At 54.8% G+C, this 15,748-nt stretch overlaps 3 protein-coding genes across 3 annotated transcripts; all 3 read right to left on the bottom strand.

Annotated features, from left to right (window-relative positions):
• Window positions 1-3,142: 3,142 nt before the first annotated feature.
• Window positions 3,143-3,904, bottom strand: CGGC5_v013890 (uncharacterized protein; the record flags this gene model as incomplete). The annotated part of the gene is made up of 1 exon (XM_032025841.1): window positions 3,143-3,904. One exon carries the CDS (start codon window positions 3,902-3,904, stop codon window positions 3,143-3,145), a length of 762 nt encoding a protein of 253 aa, XP_031877619.1.
• Window positions 3,905-8,880: 4,976 nt separating this feature from the next.
• Window positions 8,881-10,064, bottom strand: RTA1-5 (Lipid-translocating exporter-like protein RTA1; the record flags this gene model as incomplete). Its single annotated transcript, XM_032025840.1, has 4 exons — window positions 8,881-9,625; window positions 9,686-9,832; window positions 9,897-9,996; window positions 10,046-10,064. The coding sequence occupies 4 exons, from the start codon at window positions 10,062-10,064 to the stop codon at window positions 8,881-8,883; spliced, it is 1,011 nt and encodes a 336-aa protein (XP_031877616.1).
• A 1,046-nt stretch (window positions 10,065-11,110) lies between these two features.
• On the bottom strand, window positions 11,111-13,800 carry CGGC5_v013888 (uncharacterized protein; the record flags this gene model as incomplete). The annotated part of the gene is made up of 2 exons (XM_032025839.1): window positions 11,111-13,488; window positions 13,548-13,800. The coding sequence occupies 2 exons, from the start codon at window positions 13,798-13,800 to the stop codon at window positions 11,111-11,113; spliced, it is 2,631 nt and encodes an 876-aa protein (XP_031877675.1).
• Between the last annotated feature and the right edge of the window lie 1,948 nt (window positions 13,801-15,748).

Here is a 15,748-nt window from a genome sequence, read left to right as displayed (position 1 = left end):
TGACATGCACTAGTGCCCACATCGCCCCTCCCCATCGCCGCATGCCGTGGATTAGGCAGCAGAATTAACAACCCGCGCTCTCCTGACCGCATCCGACCCGAGAGGAGCAACGCCAGCGAATCAAGGACTTCTCTAGTATCGCTTGGAACGCCACAATTAATGGATTTGCGATGAGGTGTCGGGCTAGGGCCCACGTCTGAAGGATGTTTCAATGGACGATGGGCCCCTATTGTTTCGTGGGAACTCCCCGAAGAAGAATCTGAGCAACAACTTTTCCTGTGGTCTCTTGTACACTCTGCCTCGTTAGTGTTGTTCTTGCTATCATAGGCTCTACTGTCGTCGTTGTCGTTATCGTCGTCGCTTCTATCGTCACTTTTGTTCTTACCATCGTCGACTCTACTACTGCCGTCCTCATAAGATGATGTTCTCGAAATTATTAGTAACTTGCTCCAGACCGCCTTGAACCCATATTCCTATTTAGGGTTTCATTACTTAGCATGCAGCCTTTCCAAAATAGGAGTTGTCCTCGAAAACCAGGCGGACATCTCACAAATGCTTGACAGGGCGGCACAGCCAATTCCCGTAGCAGCAGCAACCTCCAAACATCACAAGAAACCATACGGAATACTACAACGTCAAACATCCTCAATACCCCCATCCCCATACATGTCTAGAAAATACCGTCCCCAGCCCTGCAAGAATCACCCAGAAATAGCCGCCTGCTTTGGCTGATGTTCCATCCCGCGGTCCCGCCGGCCGGCCCATCGCATCAAACAGCCGCTCACCTCATACGGCGTAGGCCTTCTCAGCAACTCTGAGCAATATCCCCTGGTCCTGAAGCCAGGCAAGCAAATCCGGGTTCATCCCCCATCAACCCGTGACGGAGTTCCCCTCGCTGAAGCGCGGTCTAGACACTCGTCCGACTCTCCACCCCCCCTCCCGCGAAACGAAACTCTATCAAGTAAAACAACATGGCGGGTCTCCTTGTTTTTGTGAGCATTGAAGAAGCACTAAGATTGTGTCCAGACGGAGTGTTCTGGACTCGGTCGTGGCCGAGAAGGAATGAAACTCGGGGCACTGGATGGGTTCTATTCATCATCAACTTGACGTTTTCCCAAATGATCTGATATTCCAGTATTCATTTCACCGGGATTGACGACTGACACAAGTCAGGAAACTCGTCATTTTGTTACAGTGGCATCATGTATCCGAATCTGAACATTGCTCTTCCAATGACATAGTTCATCTGCAAGACTTTTACCTAACGTGTGCTCAGACTCACCACGGAGTTTCCTCAAGACTCCCAATGCACTTGTAGCAACCATCGGCCGCCAGAGTGCACACCGAGATTATGCACAAGACCTAGCAATGCTGTTCTTCTCCCTAACTCATAGCATTCCGAGACCGATCTCCATGGATCCACAACCAGTCTTAGTACTGCAAGTAACGTTGCCGCAAACCGGGGCATGCCCTCCGCATAAACCTTCAAGCTTCACCACCGATCATGCACTAACACCAGGAACCCCTTCGCAAAATTTCCCCACAATCCAAGACTTCACATGAGAAAAGATTTCCCTCGGAAGGGCTGGTGAGTTTGCAGTGTCTCCTCTCGACGATCATGCGCGCAGATCATAGCAGCAGGAACAGAAAAATAAGAGTTAGGTTTTGACGGGTGTCATCCCATCAGATCCCCGTCGGCTCATGGGATGAAACGGTGAGGCCGCGCGGGGCTTCCTCGACGTGGGGGTTCCAGCCAGCATCTAAAATAGAGGTCGTGTTTGAGTCAAACAGACATAATATCATGGTCACGCTGCCGTACAAGATTGAGAGAGCGATTTTGTGACAAGAAAATAGAACTGCTGGTTGAGTGTTCCGGCCAAGGTGCAGGCTTGTCGAAGCCCAACAAGGCGGGCGCTGCAACCAGGAAGCAAATCATGCACGGAGCGTCGACGGAGAGGGAAGGCGCCCGGCAAAGTCCGACCGGGACTCTGCAGACCAAGTGAGGTACGCGATGGCGAAGGAAGCATGGCGCCATGAGGTGAGATGAGGCGTCTCGGTCCCGAAGACAGAATGTGGCGCTGACGGACCTCAGCTCGTTGCCTTGAGATGGGAAATTGAAGGAATGTAGTAGCCGCCTGGCAGCCGCTGGCCGCCGAAATTGATGGTAGCTGGCGCCGTGAAGGCGCGGGAGCTATGACGGCGACGGAATCCTTCTTCGGAGCATTCTCCAAAACATGACCGGGACTTGCCCTGAGACGGTGTTAGTCGATGGCGACCGAGCTGCCAGGATTTCACGACCGCCGGCCAGTTCATCGAGTAGATGGAACTGAGGACACCCCCAGCCAGTAAGCCCTTGCAGACCTAGCGGTCTCTCTCGATCCGACCGCGGATAACGGGTTTTTGTGGAAGAATCTGCGCCAAAAAGCCGCCTGAGTCTGGTTCCCTGGCCCATGAATCCGCGACGCTGGTGACGAGAGTCAATGATAGCGGAGAAGGGCGGAAACGTTTCAAGCTGGGCGGAAAGCCGCAACCCCCTCAGCTTTGGCTGGGCCTCGCGCCTTGTGGCGTGCTAATTCCCAGGGTGTCAACCCCTCAGCTGAGAACTACATGTAAGTAGGCGCACACCCTTGTTCCAGCGATGCGTCATTTGGTAGCGCTCAGAGATCTAATTCAATATTCTCCTCGACAATATAAGCGGGGATGTTGTCATATAGTAAGGCCCTCGTAGCTAATGCTGGGGTCGCCATGAATAGACCAAGGCGGAAAAAGAGAAAAGACTCGTCCGACTGTCAATTGCCCATTTGGTGACCGGATAGTCATGGAATCGATGACTTAATGCACGAGGAATGCGAAGTGGTGTGCCACATCAATCAGTCAAATTGTTGAAGCTGTTGAATTATTGTGTGAGGCCGGCTGGTAAATGATCACTACCGCTGCCTGTGCCGAGCTGAGAAGCGCCGGCTGTATGGGATATATCCTCCAAAGCGACCCATCAAATGCGCCAATTCACCTTCCGGACAAGTATGCTTTTCAGATCGATGTCGTGACCTGACATTTCCCTCCCAATCCCTATGAAACTTGCAGAATAACGCCGTGTGCCATGCTGAAATTCATCAATAAACGCCTCCATCTCCAACTCCATTCAGTTGAACAGAAAGAGCTCTTCAGATCTTGTGGTCAAAGACCGATGTAGGCGGGGGCTTGCGTACTCCGTCATAGGTGAAACCAAAACACTCGGGTTGTAGACGGTGGCGCTGGTCAAGCTCATGTGAGGATCGTCGTGTTCAGAAACAGCCCAGCCTGCCGACTGCCTGTTGTTCAACTGAACTGGTGTTTGTGGCACGGCTTCTGCCGTTGCGGTAGCAGATGCATATGCAGAGGATGTGAGCAAGTCGTCCGCCAAGGGTGCTGTCTGCTGTCTCTCCCCCTGGTACCACCATTGGTCTTCGAAGCCATTGTCGACCGTCATCATGGCTGCGGAAAGGGCTTCCAATTCGTATTTCCTCCCGGGGTCTTCTCTGTCCCGAGGACGAGGGGCTGGTGTAACATTCGCCAAAGACACATCGCGGAACTTCATGGACAGTTCGGATGAGTAGTCGTCAACTTCTGAATCATCAGGCATGCCATATTCTCCAGGCCATGACGAAGCGGACCAAGGAAGCTCATCCTCACCCAGTCGGAACCGCGAGGGAACTTCGGGGAGGGCCTTCCAGTAGTCAGGAGCGCTTGTCGTCGGTGCTCGTGGGCGTGGGCGAGGTAAAGCCGAGCTTCCTAGAGCGTCTGGTTCGGCGTCCCAGGGGCTGTCGTTCCAGGGAGGAGGTGCTGAGCTGCCTCGTTCATGGGACGAGCCTGATGAGCGGCTCTCTTGTCGGGACTGTCTTCTCGGTTCGAGATGGGGTGGCATTGGTGGATGTTGAGGTTGGTTCTGCTGGTGTGCGGGTGGTGAAGATCGCGTAGGCTGGTAGGCTTGGTAGGTGGGCGTATTGAGGTAATTTGTAGTTGGCGGTGGCACTTGTCTAGGGAAATGTTGGGCACGATCGCGCATACCCCTTGAGACGTAGGTAACGGAGTGTTGGTTAGGGGCATGTCTAGGTGAGAACGAGACCCCAAACTCGAAATGGACGAATATTTGGGGCCGGCGGCTCGCAGTTGACGCCATGTCGATATCGATATCGTGGTCCAGATCCAGATCCAGATCCAGATGATGCAAATGAGGTGGGACAGGTTCTGTCCTCCAACGAGTGGCCATGGTTGGAGGGAGACGTGAGCGGTTGATATGGGGTGAGGAGGGCGGCCGAGGAGTGGGTGCTCCAGACTCGACGGCGGTCTTGACTAGCGGGGAGGTAGAGACAAAGCGGAGATGCAGTCGGATGAGTAGTACCGCAAGTCAAGGAATGCTTGGTACGGCGAGGAGCGGTACGATGCGGTACGGAAGCAAGGAGGGAGGGTACTCGTTGTCTGCAGTTTGTGCCACGACGGGACCGAGCTTTGGGTCTGGGCGCTAGGTAGTGTCAAAGGTCTGAGGCGTGTGTTGCAATGATGGGCCGCAGATAGCATGAGGCGAGGGGAGGTGTAAGATCAGATGCTGCGGATCATGGCTTCGTTGGACGGTTGGAAGCGGAAGACTGGTTTAGAAAAGACAGAGAGGCGGAGGCGAGGATGCCCAGACTAATAGACCATCACACGGCGTGTTGTTGTATCTGAGGAGATGGGTGAATCTGGGGTCGAGGGATCGTGGTCGTGGTCGTGGTCGTGGTCGTGGTCGAAGCAAGCAGAGCCGGGGCAGGGTTGTCCGAGGGATGTGGCAGAGACAGACAGAGGGCCCCCCCTGTGCAATGCAGTGCTGGTGTGATGGATGGACCTGAATGAGGCGGGGAGGCGTGAGAGGACGGGTAGAGGTGTGAGGCGAGGTACGTTGGTACTTTGGCTTGGTGTTGCCCTTGACCGTGGAGGGGAGGGTAGCTGAGGCAGCAGAATAAAACGCCGTGCGAGTGACCCGTATCTGTGGGTAATGACAAGTCGCTTGCGGTTAGGAGGCAATCGGGTAATAGCCGTTTGTAGTTTGTATTTCGTAGATTGTCGATTGATGCACGGCACGTCCCCAAGAGAGGAAGCCGGGAGACTTGTAAGTTGGGTTGTACATAGGTCCTGGAGGGCTCAAGCAATGACAGCAAGCAAGCAAGCAGTCAGTGCAATTCTGTACAGCCCCTCGGCGCCTCGTTCGTCTGGCGAGAGCTTCAGACGAACTGGACTGAGGGCCACGGGCAAGGTGTAGGTACCTTAATTCGAGATGAGCGGGGGACCACTGAATACGGCCGAACCGAGTCCATGTGCAAGAGGTAAGGAGACGGTCTCGGTTGGCTCCTCTTCTCTCCCAGACCGTGTACACTTACCCATGGTATGGTCCAGGCAAGACAGCACAGCTTGGCAGACTGGACTTCCATTGCGAAGGAGGAACGGGGCCGTACCTAGTGGGTTGACGGAAAGAAACCGTCAGGTTGCCGTTCCTGCTGCCAGCTTCGCCTCGTCGCGCGGACGGAACGAGCGAACGGACAGGCTTCTGCATGGCAGCAGCGGGTGGTCTGGAAAGGAAAGGAGAATGCAAAAAAGGCGGAATGGAATGGCGTGGGAGGCTTAGTTTGGCCCAGCTTACCTACCTCACCTCACCTTACCGTAGGTGGGTTGGTGGGTAGAAGGAAGGATGGGAAACCTGGGCGGCGACCACTCTGCGGTGCTGCACTCTCACATTGCGAGTCGGTGGAGGTACGTACCTCAGCGCCCTACATACCTACCTTAGGTAGTAAGGTAGTGAGTGTCCTTCACCTGTGGGCGGGTTATCATTGGCTCCAGGCGGAATCAGTGTAATGCACCTACCTAGGTACCTCACGTCAAAAGAGTTGACAATGTATCTCGTACGTTGAAAAACACAAGAAAAACAAGACCACAATCCAGGCACCTTGTCTTCGCAGTGATCACGGAGTATTGTGTGGAAGGAGAATAAAAGATGCATGGCATTGGGCCCAGGCGCGTGGAGGGCTCCAGATGGAATGCCACCAATTTGGTACTCGATACCCTGCTGCCATGGGATCTTTCGGTACCTTAGGTATGCCCAGCGGGGGTTCTCCCACTGTCTAGGGTGCCTCCAGGGGCGGTACCCTGTTTTGACTCCCGCTGCCCCCCTAAACGAAATCCCCAGACCCGTTTTGGTATCCGTAGGTACCTTGCCCAATCAATCTTTCCGTCGAGCTGCCTGCCCGGTCTTCAATTTGTCGACGACGGCCCTCATTACACACGCCGCATATTTTTGCTTCATACTCTGACTTTTCCATACGACATCAAGCTATCAAGGCGACGCAACGGCAATCGCTGCTTGGGTCTCCGTGTCTCGTGCATGACCGTGTCGTTGCCCATGTCATTCGTGTTCGCATACTTAGCTACCTTGCCTAGCCATGTATCGCCACGTTATAAATATTATACGAACGTCATCAGGCCCTTATTAAGTTGTGTGAGGTACTTTGAAAAGTTGGGATACCTTCCATACACAGACAGCACTACTCACTATCAAACGACCACAAGATCAGGTAGATTGCTCAATTCGCCGTTGCCGCAGCTCAGCCTCCCTTGAGTTGCTGTCCTCTTCGGATTCCGGCAGCTGATTGATGTACGGTTGATCTATTCCGCTTTCTTGTCTACATTGGGTATGCGTACGTCGACAGCCGCCGCCCCCGTCACATCAGATCTGGGATCCGCGTTTGACAAGACAAGACGAGACAATAAGGGTTCATTGGCACTAATCCAAGCAAGTCGTTGCTTTGCGTTGCGGCCGTGTGTCCCGACTCGTCGGCCGCGGCCGATGGTGACATTTGCCCCCCGTCCCCTCCGTTCGAATCGCCAGGTTCCAGCATGTCAATTGAACCCGCCGCCGATCAGCCCCCCGGCGGCCGCCAATCATTCCAGAACAGAGTCCCCGCCGTGACCATGTCGCCGGCTTCGATTGGATCGCCATTCGAATTGACTCTGGCAGGCGTGCGGGACTAGTGAAACCTCCCCCATCCATCACCGCTGTGGAACCGCATCTCGTTCATCAACTAGGCAGCCATATAAAAATCTTCCGAGAAGCACTCGTCGTCTCCCCTCTCTCCAGCAAGAGACTCCTCCTTTTTCCTTGCTATAATTCCCGCCTCCGCATGCCGAAGGCCCGAAATGGGGCGGATAAGGCAAGGCAGGTTTGATAACAGTAACAGGAAATGGCTCAACTGCAGCCAAGTTGTCCATCATCTGCCGAGGAGGGGGCCCTGTTGTCACGAGGTGGGCATCATCAAATCCTACAGTCTGAATTGGGGCACCAGATTCATCATGAAATTTCGGGCGTAAGATTGCACGGATGCGGTCAGCGAGTGTGCGATGACAGGACACAGATCCAGATCGAAGCACGCTGCCTGATGCTGTGCCGGAATTCCATTCTTGTACGGATGGATAATAGACGTTACCTCATGGAACCTTCCAAGCCGGCTTCCACAGGGTGGACCGGTCAGCACCTAAAAAAACAAACCCAGCCATCACGCCGCACACGCACGCCTGCACAGCATCTGTAGCCCTGGACAGGAGATATTGGTAGGAAATATTCCATAACCTGCCTGGCTATATCGTGGGTAGTGCCGTGCGGCAAGGTGCATGGGAAATGAGAGCAGCTTCACCTGAGAGCCAATGACAGAAGCGAGCGTGGAAGGATTGCTATGAAATGAGCTCAGCAGGTCTAATCAGTTTGATCTTTTGTTTGCTTGGTGCCTTGCATACCGTTCCTTACGTAGGCAGGTTGGTAGGTGCAGGTGAGCTGCTGCTTGCCAAGCTTACATAAGGCGAGAGGTCAAGCCACACACATGAAGACTTCGCCACGGACCATCCGCAGCTATTTTTGTCCCCTTCCTACCTATTCGGGTGCCCGGTTTGCACTTAAAACTCCACTTTTTCCGACGTTCCCATGGAAATCCGCCCCGATCACATCCCGACAACATGGCGACTCTGAATCCATCTCGGCATCAAGCATCAAGGCAACTCCGCCTTGAAATACCGGAAGCCTGGAATCCTTTCCACCAAAGTGTCTAGACATACAGTACTCTGGTCCACCGACCGCGGCTACCGTTGGCGCTTGTAAGCCTTCGCCGGACAGACGCCGCAAGCGCGGCTCAATGCTCACGTAGGATGAGCCCCACCGCCTCTGTTCGCTTTCCTGCCTATCTCGAGGTCCATTTCCCACCTTTTTTCTCCTTCTGCAACTCGCAATCCTCCATCTCACCCGGGAATCGGAAGACGCCAATACTGACGGCCCAGAATCCGTTTGCCTGACAGAGGGCCCGCCATGTTTGGCATTTTTGAGCGGTTGCCTTTCGCATTGGACGTCTTAGCTCACGATCCTAGTCCACGATCAAGATCTCATCGTCCGAGCTCTGACGCCGCAGCCATGTCGCTGGGTTCTGCCATTGAAGTCGTGCTTGTTTTCGCGTTCCAACACTCCGGCCCTGCAACAAGCGTCATTGTGCAGCCCTACCAACTCCCGGAAACTCGACGACATAAGCATTGGCGAAAGCTTTGATGGCCTGATTGTGCCCCTTGCGCCAAACATGAACCACCCAGGCCGTGCATGCGCAGTCACATTACCGTGTTGGAACTTCGGCCTCGGGGGGCCAGTATCTGGAAACTTCTTTGTTCAGGCTAATTCAATTTAGCAGGGTGCCGTCTACCCTCTATTCAATTCTAAAAATTACGACCCCCTACGCCGGACATGGGAGCAAACCCAGCCTCGACTCCAACAAGCACCCCAGGCCAAACACACCAACCGCCCAACAAACACACGACCCCCAAAGCCCATTCAGCGGCAACTCACACTGCGCCAGACCCCTTCCTCGTCTCTCCGCCGGCATCTGTCTCCCAGAAGCGATCTTTGCTGCGATCACGCCCCCGAAGCAGCCCTCCGAGGTCAAACGGATCAACAACCGTGAGCCAAAACGGCCGCGGGTCCTTCCATCCGGGCCCGTCAACCTCCGTAACCCCGTCCTTGGCCATGTACACCGTGTACTTTTCGGGCAGGTACCTCCGCGGGTGCCGCACGTTGAACATGACCACATTCGCCAGCATCAGACTCGCCTCAAAGACGTAAAAGAACCATTCGTACCGGATCGCGGGCGAGATGTCCTCGACCCTCATGTCCGCGTCCCATTTCGTGTTCGCAACCCCAAAGTACTCCACAATCCTGTAAACAGTCCTCGTCAAGATCAACAGGACGCTGATGTACAGCGTCGTCAACGGTCCAGTCACCCCCCTCGTCCTCGCGAGCCCCAGCTTCGCGCACCGCCGCTGGAACGCCGCAGTCAGGGCCACGAAGCACGCAATGACGAAGATTTGCAGCAGGAGGGAAGTCTTTATGAGGGCGTGCCCCGCCTCCATCTCCTTGTCCGACAGGGACCGGTTCGCGGAGTAGCTCGCGCCCCATCCGTTCAGCGCCTCGATGATGCTGGAGAAGAAGGCAAAGGTGCTCAAGACCCTGCCCGGGTGAAGCGGGGAGCAGTAGGGGACGTAGTAGAGGACGCGGCCGAGGATGTGGTAGTTCGCGAGCTCGAGAAGGGGCCTTGAGCACACAAGTCAGTCAGGCAGTGTCTCTCATGGTAGGGGTGCCGCTTCTACTCACGGTGCCGCATAGATTAGACACACGCTCGCGATGAACGGGTTCAAGTCATCGTAGTGATATGATCCGTAGATCCGCATCGCAAAGCCCGCCGTGAAGAGTAGACAGCAAAAGGAGAAGAGAGCCGTGACCTTGAAGAACTTGTAATGACTGCGAGGGAACCCGTCAGCTGCTGAAGAAACTCTGCGGTCGAGGGAGCCACCACCAGACATACTAGCTCTGCCAAAAGTGCATCATCCCCGACGCCAGAAAGGCGACTGCGAAAAAGACCGGCGCCCCCTTATTCGGAGCGTAGAAGTAGTAACTCCCATTGACTACAATCTGTCAGCCCGCCGGTCCTGCAGCTGTCGGCGCTAGACATACCATAATTCCCGTTCGTCATGGTTATTCGCAAGTCTGGCTCTTTTGAGCATTCAATCGTGAGAAAGGCAGAAACAAGTCGTCGCAACAACGAAACGTCGAAGCAATTCATCTCAAGCCCATGCCCAAATATATATACATACATCCAAACAACACACCCTCCGAGAAGCCTCATCGTCAGTCCAGCCCCATCTGCCAATCCCACACAAACCCGAGGAATACGGTCTAAGTCAGCCTTACACCCTTCTCGACCAATCGCATCGCTCCCTCAAATACGATTCACCAAGCCGGCATCAGAGATGACCCGAACCCAAGACACGTCCCTCAAGTTTCCATTCCTCTCATTCGCTTTCCTTTCAGAAAGCCAGCCACTGGTGCAGAGAGCGTGCATACTTCTGCCCTTCAACCAGTGAGGTCGTGGTCGACAAAGTCGCCGGGGATAGCACGTGGCGCATCATCGTCGTATCTCGCATTGGTCTGAGAGAGAGAAAAGCCACACGCCCTGGGATTGAGAGCGTCTGGGAAGTGTACCCGGCGAGCGCATTTGATAGGGCACCGCTTGCATGGGTTTGTTGCGTCTAATGTGTTGTCAAAAGCCACCGTCTTCGTTCAGGGACCATTCAAGATGAAGCTCTCCCGTCGGTACAGCCGAGCTGGATTTTGCTGATACAGCTTTTCGCTGAACGATTCGTCCAGACACGACCGAAGCTCACGCAAACGTAGAATGTAATCTCGATTGGTACCTGATGGAATCTCTGTCCCAACTAAATGCTTCATGATGCAAAAGCAGACGAAACAAGAACCCAATACCACCGTGTCCCAGGCGACTAGTATTTGTATATCAAAACAAACCGGCCCAATGGACCATGACATGCCGGCCGCAGCCTGGCACCAATCGCGGATCCGACATATGAAGTCCCGAGTTCCCCCAGATATCCAAGGCCCGCCCGCGCGGAGCCTCATTACGCAAACGCCGCAAAAGGTTTCCATCCTAGATGCAGTCCCTAGTGATTAAACATACAGTGATCATACATGAACTCATTAAAGATTTTTTTGCCTTTGTAGGCTTTAGTCAACTTCCCAACCGCGGCCCATTCCGTCCGCGTTGTCGTCCGCCACGCGGTCGTCGTAGTCGCTGTCGCCTACCACACTGTTCGCGCGCGATGACTCAACTTGACTGAGGTAGTAATCATCATCTTCTCCCCAACTGCTATACTCGTCATCTGAGTAGTCCCATTGCACAGGAATGGTCTCGCCGCCCTCGCCGAACCCAAACATCATACCGCGCCATTCTCCAGCAGCGATCTTGGCAGCCACTTGGAGCATCAGAGTGATCAAATGGGCGGGTGGGCCCAGCAGAACCTCGCAGGTCTTGGAAACAATAGCCATGGGAATCCTGCGGACAATGTCGAGCCGGCTGCGGAGGAATGGCTGCCGTCTGGTGGCAGTAGTCGTAGACGCGAAAAGGTTGGCCGCTGACGGCAAGGTGGCCAGGGCTGTGCGGCCGACCGAGATGCTGCTAGTTGTTGCCCGGTGTCGCATGTATGGGCGGCGAGTAACGGCTGTTGTGACGGCTTCATCCTCAGAAAGAGCAACCTTGTCGGGTTGCCCTGCAACTTCGGATGGGATATCCGGTGCTGTTGCAGCGCTCTCTTGAGAGCTGTCATCCGTGAGGCAAGACGTCGCGTCCCAAGTCCGTCTAGTCTCGGGAGTGACTGTCATGTCAGAGATGTCGCGATAATGCCATGGCTTCTTGGGAATCAATATGTTGTCGTGCGGATACGGGAATCTCGTGGGCGAGACTTCCGATGCAGGTGACCGTGGGATCGGAGTCACGGGCGAGTGCCACGACTTCACACTATGAAACGAGTCGGATGAGTCTGTCGGTGACACCGGTTCCTTCGCGTCGTCCTGCTCCTCCAAAATAGGGGTTTGTCTCATTGCTGACTTTGACGGCGGCGAGGTGACGAGAGTCAGCTGGGGAGGGACAAGAGCGCGACCTTTTCTAAAGCTGCGCAACTTCTTCCGTCTGCCAACGCCAACACCGTTGCCTTCAAGAACCTCGCCATCGGTTCCAGAAGAAGACTCTCGGCCTGATCCAGATCCAGTGTCACTGGCATTGCCTGTCTCCGCCTGAGGCTGTACCTCGACAACCTTGACCTCTTCAATAGGCGCTGTCGACGAAGGAGCTGCGGCCAACTTCTGCTCGTAATTACGAATCACATCGTAGATGTTCGTAGGCGTCGGCGTGCCGACTTCAAACGAAGATGGGGATCTTGGGGTCGCCCGAACGGTAACCAATTGCTCTTTAATCTGAGGTTCAGCGGTCGGGCTCGATGACGATCTCGAGTGTCCCGGAATCATTAATTTGCTAGCACGTTTCTCCGCGCCGTCCTTGTCGACAGGAGATATTGGCACCTCTTCCTCGGCCTCATGCGATGCTTCTTTGACCTTGTTTTGCATTTGAGGACTGCTAGTACCTTCCTTGAACAATAAGGGGTCCAGGGCAGCAATGGCAATGGCGGTGGTGGGGCGAGTTGTCTCCATTTGCTCATCCAATTCTTGCAGCTGGGCCGCCTTGTCCTTCTCATTATCCAAGTTCAGGGGTTCCTCGGCCTGGGAACCGCCTGCGGACCGCTTTTGGACTTGTAGTTCGACAGGTGCCATTCCTGTCTCCTTGGGCTCTGTCAATGAGCCTCCTGAGGCAGTGGCTTCGGGGCCTGATTCAATGCGGCTCTTCTCCGACTGAGGATTTGAGGCATCTTCCGCCTTGATCTTCTCAGCAAAGAACCGACGACTTTTCTCGGCATTTGTGATGGTTTCTGTGGCAGTTTCTGTGGCAGATGCACTGGTCTGAGTCTTTTCCTCCTCAATCGCAGATTCGCTCACGAGTCTCTGTTCTCGGGGCGGGTCGCCAGACCGCGATGTCTCGGTGCTGGTTCCTCGCGATTCGGAACTTGACTGAAACTCGGTGCCAATAACAGAAAAACGGCGCAGTTCTGTTCGGCCTCTAACGCTGAGGGATGCCGAAGCCCTCCTCTGAGTCTTAGGTGTGAGAGCCTTGGGCTGCGTGGGCGATATCTCGTGGGTTGGCAGGGAAAGGACAGGCAGAGCACCCTTGACAGGAGGCGTCCATGGACGCTTCTTCACTGGCGTCTTTGGCTTCTCGGGGAGCGCAACGGTAAACGACCGCTTGAAGGGGCACTCTGTCTTTTCGAACTGCAATATCTGGGCGAGTACAACCTTGAAAGCTGCAGCTAGTTCTTGCTCGGTAGGATTGGTGACCGGGATCTCTATTCTCCAATAGTTGGGTCGACGTATTTGCAAGACAAACTTGCTCGAGTCTTCTTCCAAAGCCCAGCATTGGCTCTTGGGAAGCATTGGCTGCAGGGCGGAGCCACAGTTGAGAAAAGCCACGGAGCCAGTACGATATATGCGAAATGGACCTGGACGCACAAGTGTCAGCGGATGATGTAAGTCTTGGAGAGATATCGGCCGGACTGACCGATTGCAATCGTCCTCTCTAACTGCGAATACGGCGACAGAGTGCCAGGTTCGTCTGCGGGGCCACGGCCGGGACTCCGAGCGCGGCCTCTGGAGGCAGCAGAGAACGCGACAATCTTGACATTTGGATGGTTGTATAATGTTTCGACGAGGCCACCGACTGAAGCAGATCGAGGGGCGGGTACGGGCGAGGTCGTTATCGGGGCTGTCGCGACACGGCGAGGGGCCGGGTAGTTGTTGCGGAGGGACTCCATTGTGGTGTCCCTGGATAAGGGCAAGAGAGAGAGTGGACGGCGTCAATCGTAGCTGATGGTTCCGTCACGTAAGGGCAGGTTTGGTCAGCTGATGCGAGGGAACGAGGGCGACGAGTTGGCCTTGGGTCATGTCGATAGCGGGTTTGGGGACATGGCAGGCTCCCGGGGATCTCTTGATTTTTCCGTGCCGCTTTGTTTGTCGCAATCTCCGTTACGTTCGTCGCGGCGTCTGTCTTGCTTTCACGGGGAAGAGATGTGATGGCAAGGGGCAGAAAGAGGGAATTCGTGGAATCCGATCGGCGGGCTGGAGTTGCCTTAGGGAAGGAAGGTAGCGGCGCGGGCAGGCAAGATACGGCAAAAGAAGGTAAGGTAGGTTAGGTAAGGTAGGTATGAAAGAGAGGGACAGAATTAGAATTAAGGACCCCTTCCGAGCCGACAAGATCGATAGTTATGCGATGTCTTGCGCGGGTCTCACTCAGCAGCCGTCCAACCTCTGCTGCAGTGCTTCAGACGAAGAAGAAACCACTCTTGCAGCAAAATGCAACGAGACAACCCCACGAATCTAAGACGAGAGGACACTGAGAAGGAAAAAAGGTTTTTGGAATGGTGGATGGACTGAGGACGGTTGGGGAAACAAGCAAGGCTATGCCAGGGTGCAGCACAACCTGGAAAGAAGCTTGGACGGATTTGCTCATGGTTCGACCAGGGGGCGGTAGTGTCACGGCTTCCTGGGGACTCGTTCGACGCACCACGCGCCGCCAGGGGGGTTCTGACGCTGCCGGTTTCCTGCCAATGCCTACCACAGCGCGTCTCTGTTTGATCCCCTTGCTCTTATTTGTGACTGCTGCGCAAGACCCTTACGATCTGCGCTGCCATTGGGCACGAACCGCAGAAACACTCGATTCCAGTCGTCCGGGACAGGACTCAAGACATACGATCTTTTGCCAGACGGGCCACGGGCGTGGCCATTCATTCACATGTTGTGTCTCTTGTTCCCGGTCGAGATTGAATGATCCCCTAGGATATGCCATGCCCCTTTCTAACTGCCACTCGTGCTTGGTACCTACCTTAAGGGGTATGATGCATACCGCCTCAGTTTAAGGTACCTCTTGTGCGCAACGGACGCAAGCCATTGCACTAATCAACCAACAGCGCGTCTCGTGATGGTGCCCGGCCCCTCTGCATCTCGTCAACCGTCAACGTACTACGTACCATTAAGATTGAGATTGCTACGGTGCGCGAGTAGTATCCGAGGCTATTGGGATCGCGGCGGGGACAACCGACGTATCCCAGCGCAAATACACCCTCAGCACAGCGGCTCTGATGGGGAATTATGGGGGATCCCGGGCGCAGAAATCCTCGCTAGGGGAATGACATGCATGGGGGGGTTCCTCAACGAGTCAACACATTGTCACTCACATTCACAACCCAAGTGAGGCCGAGTGACGGGAGAGTCAAATGCTCAGTGCCCTCCGTCTGTGTTGTTGATGGTGCTCAACTGCAACCGAGGTTGACTATGTGACTGTGTCTCGACGTGCGCTCATCGCATTCTTGGACTTCGACTGAGCTTCCATTTTGGTTCCACCGGGTCTCCCATGACAACTCCCGGCCCAAAAAGCCTGCATTAAGAACGCGGCCCAAGATCCGAGCAATGCGGCAGGGGTTGCAGCTGTAGTCGATGAACACGTTTCTGGGATGCAAGTTCGACGCGTGGGCAGTGCGTGCAGCTAACTGCGGCTGCAGTTGTAGCCAAAGGTAGCCGCAGCATCCCGCCAACATGAACCGGTGCTGCAGCAGCGACGCCCACACGCCAAAAGTTGCATCCATCCGTGAGAGGTGCCAGAGCAGAGGACAGAGGACAGAGGACTTGCAGCTGGCAGCCAGTGTCATTCAAGTCCCGTTGAGATAACGTAAGCCTGTCAACTGCACGGACCACACCCGACCGCCC

This window comes from Colletotrichum fructicola (assembly GCF_000319635.2).
Source record: "Colletotrichum fructicola Nara gc5 chromosome Unknown KSG_Nara_v1_contig08, whole genome shotgun sequence".
NCBI lineage: Eukaryota > Fungi > Ascomycota > Sordariomycetes > Glomerellales > Glomerellaceae > Colletotrichum > Colletotrichum fructicola.
This window is presented reverse-complemented; position numbering and strand designations above follow the sequence as displayed.